The sequence below is a fragment of the Atractosteus spatula genome, chromosome 7 (assembly GCF_055471065.1).
Source record: "Atractosteus spatula isolate fAtrSpa1 chromosome 7, fAtrSpa1.hap1, whole genome shotgun sequence".
Lineage (NCBI taxonomy): Eukaryota > Metazoa > Chordata > Actinopteri > Semionotiformes > Lepisosteidae > Atractosteus > Atractosteus spatula.
In genome coordinates, this window is record NC_142712.1 from 14,424,816 (window position 1) to 14,435,253 (window position 10,438).

The window sequence follows — 10,438 nt, forward strand, 5'->3', positions numbered from 1 at the left end:
ATGTGATACATTTATTGGCTGGCATAATATAAGTCCATGAAAGAATATACACACAAAAGTGCAAAAACAATAATATTGGTGAATATGCATAATATGATAGATTTTGATTTTAAAAAATCCTTAATGTTGAATAAAAAAATTCTAAACTAGAAACACTGAGGAAAGGGATAAAACTGTGAGGCCCTGGATTCAGCTAGTCAGTCCCAAACAATATGTCTCATTATGCACCCCCACACCTTGTTTTCTCTGAGTCCTCCGAGTTCAATACAGGGTAATAGGGAGAAAGATGAAGATGGAGCCTTCATCTGCTGCACTCTGTAGAGTTCCTGTCTGGTACCTGAATCCTCTTCAGTGTCCAATGGTGCAATTTGTGCCCTCCAAATTCTTCACATGAAATTCTGACTCAAGCTCATAAAGCACCGTCCAGACCAGAGCTTGGGACTCAAAATGATGGGCACTGATGGGCACCCATGAAAACATTGAAATGTTCAGTTGTAAGAGGGAAGGAGTTATAATTGTTTAAGCAGTAGATTGTCTCTTTTTCCCCATTATGAGCAGCTCTGTGATTTGGCTGCTATAATTACTGTACATCTTGCTGTTGGTTATGTGGTAAAGGAGATTAAAAGCTAAGGCTGACGAGTAAACAAGAGAGAGGACCTGTGTTGAGGATAGTTGAGTTGGGAGGGTGCACTAGATGGTTGTCAAGAGAAGGACAGGAAACAGTAATACTGTATTGAAGTTAATTTTCTTCCTGCTTGGTTTGAGGGAGTATTACGGCGGGTCAGTGTTGAGTAAATGCAGTAGTCTGTTACCCAGATTCTAGTACCTCCCAGCTCAGGTTCTCTAGTTGTACCGTACTCTATAATTGTGTATGGAGTTATATTGTTTTGTTTCTCTTTGGTGTCGTATTAGAGGAAGAGTGGAATTGTTTTGAGTTTTTTATGTTTGCCCGTTGGCATGGTTGGGGAATTTTTGTATGTCTTTAATGGTAGTTTTAGTCCTTGTATATTAAAACTGCTAGGAGATGATTGAAGCTCTTATTTCTGGCGTGAGTTGTACAGTATCTGGAGTGGGTAGGTGACTTCTCAGTAGGGCAAGTACAAATAGGTTGTTGCACTATTCTTTATTCATAGCGGTATCATTATCACGTGTTAGTTGTGATTATGGAAAGTCACTGTATAGTCATCCACTAAGTGCTGACTGGAACTGGTTTTAGTTGCTCTTGTTCTATGTTAATAAATGTTAATGTACAGTTAGTAATGTTGGTTTCTTGCCCTGTGATTGAGTGAGTCGACAAAATAAAAAGAACATGAGTATTACAGCAAAAGGGATTTGGATTATATTAAGTAAATTTAGAGATTCAAACCCCTACTTAGGGTAAGGTGGATGAAATTGAGTTACTTATTTGATTATTTTATTGTTTTGTTTTGAATTGATAAGTTAGAAAATTATTCTTGCATGCGATACGCCCTGTGTAATGTGTGATACACACTACTGATAGTATAGTGTATTGTTTGTCTTTTTTTTAGACTGTTGCCTCTCCTACCAACCCTCCCCCACAGACACACACACTTTACACAATTACTGTTGACGGGTACCTGCCTTACTGTCTGTGCCAGGAAAAGTTGTACGAGGGGAAGCTCAAGTCTCAAACGTGCTTCAAATAACAAAAAAGCCAGACACACACAGCCTGACAAAACTTGCCACTGTATCTTAAGGTCCAATCATAAAATCAGTATAGTCCCCAACACCTGAAGCCCTATACTCACTTTTGTCACTCTGTGACAACACAGCTAATTCTTTCATACCACCTCTCATCCAAACACAAAGTACTTTGGACAAAATGGGAGAATTGTTACCTTCTCAACATTTGCGACTTCTTATTTTTGCTTCATGAAGAACCCCCTTTTTTTTGGCTGTATACTCCTTCTTGGGATTTGTTGCAGTACATCTACATATTCTTGACATACAGTAATAGACACATTAATTAAGAGGGCAATTTCAAGAGACGTTGCATGTTTAATCCAAACGAGGTTTACTCCCAGCTCAATTCTAGGAATACCTCACGTGATAACATCATGGAGATCTTTAATAGAGCGCTTCTGCACCAAATTGCAGGCTTGAAGAGACAGTGTTTCAAAGGTGAGCGGTGTCTTCCAATTTGGATTGAAAAATATTCGTCTGCAGTTAACTGTTTAGTCGTTTAGTGTGCATGTGGATGGGAAAACGTACATCGATTAATATTTTAACAGCTTTTATTCTCTTTAAACAATGAATACCCATTTTGATGTTTCTGAAATCTGACTTTGAGAAACTCGTGCATCATTTTTTATTTTTTTACAGGTTAAGAACTATGACGTCCGAGATGACTACAACATCACCAGTTCTTAACACCACTTTTATCCGACCTTATGGCTTTTACGTCCGTGGTTTCTACGCCTTGGAAAACTCGAATTACTACTTTATATGTTTAGGGGTGATTTATGTCGCTACAATATTAGCCAATGCACTGATTATGTCCATCATCTGGTTTGCTCAGCCGCTGCACACCCCGAAGTATTTCGGGGTCTTTAGCTTGGCCTTGGTAGATGTGAGTTACAGCACATCACTTATCCCGAAGTCTTTAGATATGTTTATTTACGGGAACAGACTCGTCCAATATAATGCCTGTTTAACTCAGATGTTCTTCGTTGAATTTTTTTCTGCAATGGAATCATACGCGCTCGTGGTTTTGGCGTACGACAGATTAATCGCTATTTGTTTTCCTCTAAGATGCAAAACTATCAATTCAAATTCTAAAATGATCATAGTTATTCTAATTTCCTGGGCTATACCCTTTGTTATTGTTTTAACAATGGTGTGTTTCATAACACGCTTGTCTTATTGTAAATCTGTAATCGTTAACAGTTTCTATTGTGACCATGGACCGGTATTTAAAATTTCCTGCAGCGACTATTCTATCAACTGGTTTATGGCTGCATTTTATATCGTCGTTTTATTGTTTTTTCCTCTCGGGTTAATACTGGTGTCTTATGTATGTATTGTAGTAGCACTGCTAAAGATAGCAGAAGCCGATGGTCGACGAAAAGCATTCAAAACATGCACTTCCCACTTAATTTTGGTGGCTATATTTTACGTTCCGCTTTTAGTCACCAACATTATAGCCTGGGTTAATGTCTACATTGATACAGACACCCGAATTCTCAACACGTCTTTGTCGGGTGCTATTCCTCCTCTTCTTAATCCTATTATTTACACTTTGAAGACCGAGGAAATTATGGAGCAAATTAAAAAATACATTAGAAATAGAAAGATATTTTTTTCCTTTAAGCGGTAAATTAGTTTGAAAAAGTTTAATAAAAACAAAACCATGTTTAAAAAATAAAAAACTAAATCATATTCAGCTTTTTTCTTGGAAAAAGTTTGAAAACCACCTGTAAACCCCATTTTATCTGCTTCTCCGAGGTGCCGCCTTTGGATGTTTTTATATTCACATTAATCTATCGCTGTGCAATGCCTTATCAAATGCTGTACTATATGTGGTTTGTACAAATGTGGGTTTGTTATAGTTAGGACAGTAACTTTTAACAAAGTTTAAGTTTAAAGTCAGTAACTGCTCTTCACATTTTTTGTATACATACTTTGCATTGTTTTTGTTCCTTCAGTAATATCAATTAACAAATTATTTACCTGGATTAAATGTCAATCAGCATGATTTTAATGTAATTTGGGGCACATTCTGTGTAAAATTAATGATACAGCACTAGAAGTGACGCCCCATGTAATATTAGTAGGACTATTATTTGTTTTCTACAAATTTACTCTAAGCAACTATCTATGACATTGTTTGTGCAAGTGTTGGGTTTTGAAGTGTCATCCATTTAACTTTAAAAAAATTAAAATAGTTTTTGTTGCAAAATCTTTCAATTTCTCACCAGAGTATCTCAAATAAAGGAGATCAAGATAACACAGGAAGAATGGATTAGAAACACTGAGTGGTCAGAATTACTAGGATACAGCATAGCTTTCTATTCTATTTGACATTGATGGGGTGCCTGCTTGACAAGTCAATAATTCCCTGTCTACTTTATAACATACGATAAGATAAGATCACTTTATTGGCCATATACAATTTCTTGTATTAGGAATTTGTCTTTTCGCATACCCCAACTTGCTCTCCATAAGACACACAGACAATGTGAGAAGCTTGGGGTCAGAGAGCAGGCTCAGCCATTTATACGGCGCCCCTGGAGCAGTTGGGGTTAAGGGCCTTGCGCAGGGGGCCAGTGGAGTAGGATTCCTCTGCTGGCTGCGGCATACAAACCGGCAACCTTCAAGCCACAGGCGCAGACCCTTAGCCACAGAGCCACCACACCGCCTTTACTTCATGCACTGTAGTTATAAGTGATGAGGCTCCATCTAGGTTGTTCCTTGAAAGTAACACGACATTCTAGCCATCCTCACATGACAAGGAGAAATATACTGTATTATTTTAACATTTTAAAATGTCTCCATTAGGGCTGATGTTTCTATCCAGTATAGAAAATGACACTTTCTGCATGAGTGTATTAGTGAAATATAAAGTTTAGGCAACAGTGCATGTGCTTCTTTTTAATAGGATGACAATAGAAATGTGTGGCTGGTAAAAACATGCAAATTCATACTTTGTTCTCCACTTTGGCTGCTGTCGCATCATCCAGGTGGGAGCTACACATTGGTGGTATTGGAGGGGAGTCCCCATCACCTGTAAATATTATATTACTTTTCAAAATATGCAGTGTGCAGTACCTACTGCACCCAAAAAAGAACTGAGAGTACTGGCTGTGAGTTCTTCAAATCTGGGCCACACTTCCTCTAACCTCGAGTTAGGACAGAAAACTAAATCGAAGTGTAAAACCGAAGAGGATTACATTTTTTGCAACAAAATCAGAACAATAAAATTAAAATAGAAGTGCACTTCACCAATCTAACCCTTAGGGGTTACACAAGGCTCTCAATTTTTTCATGTCTACTGCATAAAACGTACCTAAAACGAAGATATTATTAAGAATTTAGGATCAGCATACAGTGTCATCTCCTTTCAACCCTTTACAGTTCACTACTAATGCTCTAATGTCACAGGCAGCACTGTACAACTCCCTCTTAATACAGTATATAATGTACATACAAACTCTTAGTGACACTTGAATAAACTCTTAGGGCTGTTTTCTACAAGGGGCAATTGCAAAATTATTCTGTTTCCGTCTGAATGCTAACATGGGTTCTGTGAAGGGGGGGGTTGTGAGGGGGGATTCCCTGCTTGCCCCAGGTCCAGGTACCTTTTAGCATTCTGACTTCCTTATTTATCACAAGACATCTTGCTAGCTTGCTGAGGAAACAAATCTGCTGTTTGCACGCCCCTTGGCAAGACCTAAGAGCAGAAAAAGTTGCTTTAAACAGAGGTAACACCTGATAAGATAACAGCTGCACTGTTGGGTTAATACATTATTGGAAGCATGAATCAGATTTGTGGTGCAGCCTACAGTGTAAAAAACTAATGATGCACCATTTTAAGTAAAAGATTATTACAGGAATTAATCAAACCTCCTCCACTGCACCCATCCCTGGGGACTCCTGATGCCACTTAGCACCAGAGTGACTTTAATAAATTAAACTGCTTTTCAGGAAAGTGCAGAGTGGAGGCAGTGGGGTTGATTTTTGACTGAGACAACATAAAGAGGCTGGTTCTGTTGTTTTTCATCAGTATCTCAGCGGTGAGATACAATATGATGTTTTAGAAAAACAGTGCAGTACAAAAAATACTATGCATGCTTTATTTAATGATATGCAGACTAAGAACCACGACGAGTATCTGAGTAGACATTATTCCTAAACCTGTCTTTTAAACTAACATTATTTGGCTGTTTTATATCTGTGGTTTCTACTGTATGTCTTTCAAAATGCTATTTTATTATGAAGTTATTAACTGACATTCAAGAGTGATAATGACAACAAGTCAATCTCACTCTAATCATATTTTTTACTGAAATTAGTTACATACAGTATATAATCAATCACCTCTTGTTGCATCTACTGTATCTCATGTATCCCTCCTCCAACCCACCTCACCTTGCAGCTACCCCTTGATTAACTCCTCTCTCTGAATGAAGCTTGAGTCTCTTCATCCTACGGCCAGGGAGGTTAATCGCTATTCAACCCTTTCACCAAAAACACCACCCACAGAATGGAAATATCAAAACTAAAATACTTTAAGTAGCAGTTCTGGTAATCATAATTTCTATGGTATACCTGTGACATGAAAATTGAAGGGCCTGCCCCTTGCAAACACAGGATATGTATTACATAAAAAAATGTGTAGCCATTTTGCAATTATTTTTTATTAATTAATTTCAATTAAACAAAGAAAAGACAACTTGCATAAATAACTGCTCTTCATTTGCTGGACCTGAGAGGCTGGTGTACATGGGTGTGGAGAGATAATTGAACCTGAAGCTTGCAGAACTACTGTGAATTCCTGCAGAACTTGCAGAATTGCTGCTGCTTACACCACTTGTAGAGAAACAGTTATTCAGTGTTGATGTTCATGAAACTTTAAGTGAAACTTTGATATGAAACAATGAAACAACTAATATTATAAGACCACAGTGTATAACATAAACACACAATGGATATTGTACTGAACATCTATTAATAAAAAAAACAATGGATGCAATGTAATGTTCTGAGTACCAAACCTAAACTTCAAACATAAAGCAGTATTTCACATGGCCAGCCTAGTTCTGAAGTATTGAAGGGGTCAACAGCTTTTTAATGAAAAACTTTGTTTCAGATGCACTGTAGTGTTTAAAAGTTTAAGTTTGAAAAAACTCTAAAATATTACAAAGCAATATACTGTATATATATTAAACTTGTCTCTGAGGGTTTTAGGCTTCTGCAAATTTAAATTCTATCAAACTGTTTAGCAGAATTTTAAACCCAATACTGTATATCTTCTTGTTGGTGGGATCCTATTGGGTAGACCCAAGAGCATAATAAAGCCTCCATCTGGTACTGCATTTGGAATTTGTGATTGGCACAAGGAGTTTGAAGTTGCCCTTACATTAGATGTGTGTTACTTGGCACTTTCATCTTAAAATATCTCATATAACAGGACATGACATGTTTTTAAAATTTAAATCCATTGTTTTCACACCATGGTATAAAAATAAAAAAAAATAAAGTTAAAGCAGATAACTGGTCTCATCTAGACAATGGCCTATGTGAAAAAGTTAACACCAAAAACTGTGACTTTGGAAGTAGGAATGCTTCAGCAACAGGCATTCCTCCCAAATCTGTCATGCTTGTGCTTTTTCATCCCTTGCCAGGTTTAACAAATAATCCTAGATCTTGTTTACAGATATAGCAAAGAGAGGATTATTCAAACCTCAAATCTTCTCAAATACCGCATTTGAAATCCTCAGACCAAATTAATGTACAGGAAGACGGTTTAAACTTCGGTACCTTAAGTTCTTTCTTGGTGTATCCTTGGCGAATCTCAGTATGAAGATGCCGAGGTTTATCTACAGTAATTGCATCCCGAGAGAGGCAACGTCAAATGTAATGAACTTCTTAGAGGAACAGTTTAACGACAATTACTGTTTTCCATAACCTCTAGCCCACGTGGGTTCCGTTACGTCCGCCTGATCTAGTGAAATCCATCGCATAAATTCAGTGGATTTCCCACAACCAAACTAAATTACGAATCCACCATCGGAAGGAGCTGGTTAAATAACTACAGATTTTGTCCAAGAGGGTATGTATTACTTACTATTGTGGACAATTTTTACTTTTTGTTGTCTTGTGCAGCATATGTGGAATTTACAGTAGCCTATTTAACAAACAAAATAGTGAATCAGCATATTGTTTCTTTTGTATTCTGTTGCCAGTACGATTTCTTCTTCTACTTTTAATAAAGATACTATTAATTCTACTGGAGTATTATCATTTTCACATTATAAAGTTTATATATTCATTACCATTTTAAGTCGCAATATCTATGCTGACTATTTCTAGGGATTACGAAATTCGAAGAATTGACGTTCAATGGATGCCACACCAGATTTGAGTAACTTCACTCGTCCTGTTGGATTCTACATCAGAGGCTTCTATGCTTTACAAATAACTGAATATTATTTCACACTGTTAGCTGTTGTTTATGTGATTACACTGCTAGCAAACTTCTTGATAATGTTAATCATATGGTACGCAGAATCCCTCCACACTCCGAAGTACCTAGCCATTTTTAGTTTGGCAGTCGTAGACGTAAGTTACAGCACAGCTCTCATTCCCAAAGCAATACACACGTTTCTTTTCAATTCGAGATTCGTGTACTTTAATGCCTGTCTAACGCAGATGTTCTTTGTGCATTACTTTTCTTCGATGGAATCGTTTGGTCTTTGTGTGCTGGCATACGATAGGTTAATCGCTATTTGCTTCCCATTACGGAGCCATGCTCTGAATTCCAATGCTAAAATGATGTTGATCATCATCGTTTCTTGGACAATACCGTTGATTGTCGTTCTAATCATGGTCGCGTTGATTCCTCCTCTGCCATACTGCAAAACAACTATTGTCAACAGTTATTTTTGTGACCACGGGCCAGTGTTTAAAATAGCTTGCGGGGATTATTCTCCCAATTGGTTTATGGCTTGCTTTTACACTGTGGCCTTATACTTCGCTCCGTTTACTTTTATTGTCGTTACATACATGTTTATTATCAATGCTCTTTTGAAAATAGCATCCACAGAAAGTAGGTGGACAGCTTTCAAGACGTGCAGCACACACTTGACTCTGGTGGCTATATTTTTTATACCTATTGTTGTCACGTACGTTGTTGCGTGGGTAAACGTGAACATCGACACAGACACAAGGATAATTAACACGTCGATGTCTGCTACTATCCCTCCGCTCCTAAATCCTATTATATATACTTTAAAAACTGAAGAAATTTTGGAACAAATTAAAATGTTTATCAGGCGCAGGAAAACTAGACCCACATTTTAACGAGCCAATAAATGTTGCATAGGGTAGTGCAATTTTCTGTTGGTGGGAAACTTATTTGTTGTGGAGAGGATATATTGTACTGTACATAACTAAAATCGTTCACATTTGTGTTGAGAAATCTGCTGTTTACATATCCATGTTTTCTGAAAAAAATGTAGATATTATTAAATGTTTTATGTGCATGAAGTCAATATGACCTTGCTTTTTGTGTTGTATTCAAGAAAATGTCTACTGTACATGTTCCTTTACAATTTTAAATGTGTTTTTTATTTATGTAATTGTCATTGTGAATGAATTAAAATAATTTCGTATTTTTATAGTTGTGCATCTTAGGACAAATATCTGTCAAGTTACATTTTCCTCACCCTTTCTAGTACTTGGACAGTATCAGGTGAAATGTTTATTGAGACTTGAATACAATATGAGGTAACGGTAGTCTGCATATTCATCATTTAGCACCTGATAAAGGCAGTGAAAGAGTCACACAGTTTTGTGGTTTGATTGAATGTATGGTGTTCCCGACGTACAGACAAAAACTCCAATTTTTGCAACCATTTGATACCATGACCTTTGAAGACAGGGACCTCTCCAAGGTACTGAATTCATTGTACCCCTTGCACTTAAGAGGACTATTCTTAAATACCTGCTGTGGTTTGAACTACACATGGAAAGTTAGTGAAAAATGAAAAGCAAATATTAATAACAGTGATTTTAATAATAATGTATTCACCAGTTTTCCACTCTCACCATCACTGCAGTGAGTTACCTTGTTTCTTAAAATAAGGTACTGTAACTACATTTACTGAATATATTATATAAATCTTTTTTTACTTTTAGTTTTAGTTGTATCATTAAACTAGATCTGGTAAATTCCATATATAGTGTAATACCCACATTGCTTTATTTTGTATGAATACACTAAAATAAAAAAAAGTCTTGTAGTAATTTTTGTTTTCCATGAAGGCATACATGTAGACTACCTCTGTATTTTGCAAAATAATGTGCAACAGAACCAAAAGGGAATGTGCAATAGAATGCCTCTGTACAATTACTGTAATACTGGAAAATACAGTACTTTTCATGCTCTGATCTACAACTTAAGCTTTGTCCTTTTGCAAGCTTATCAGTATGTTCCTGTGAGTTCTTCAGAGCTTTGGGAGGGATAACTGTCTTTTATGTAATTAAATGCATTATTTATGTATATAATCAATTTTAATTTAACAACCACATTCTAATCATCCTTGAAGAACAAGGCAAAGAAAATTTTAAAATCATGTTTATTTATGAACATCCAATTTATACAAAACCTTTTTATACCACAAAATGCTCTTTACAGGATGTAAAAACAAATCCAATTCTGCAGAAAATGTCCTGTGCTTTTTGTTTGAAAGACTAG

General features: G+C 36.6%; 2 protein-coding genes across 2 annotated transcripts; both read left to right on the forward strand.

The window, feature by feature from the left end:
* The first annotated feature begins 2,353 nt into the window (after window positions 1-2,353).
* LOC148830556 (olfactory receptor 51F2-like) lies at window positions 2,354-3,337 on the forward strand. The gene has a single exon (XM_088919904.1). It carries the CDS (start codon window positions 2,354-2,356, stop codon window positions 3,335-3,337), a length of 984 nt encoding a protein of 327 aa, XP_088776030.1.
* Window positions 3,338-8,082: 4,745 nt separating this feature from the next.
* On the forward strand, window positions 8,083-9,042 carry LOC148830557 (olfactory receptor 6F1-like). The gene has a single exon (XM_088919905.1). It carries the CDS (start codon window positions 8,083-8,085, stop codon window positions 9,040-9,042), a length of 960 nt encoding a protein of 319 aa, XP_088776031.1.
* Window positions 9,043-10,438: the final 1,396 nt, after the last annotated feature.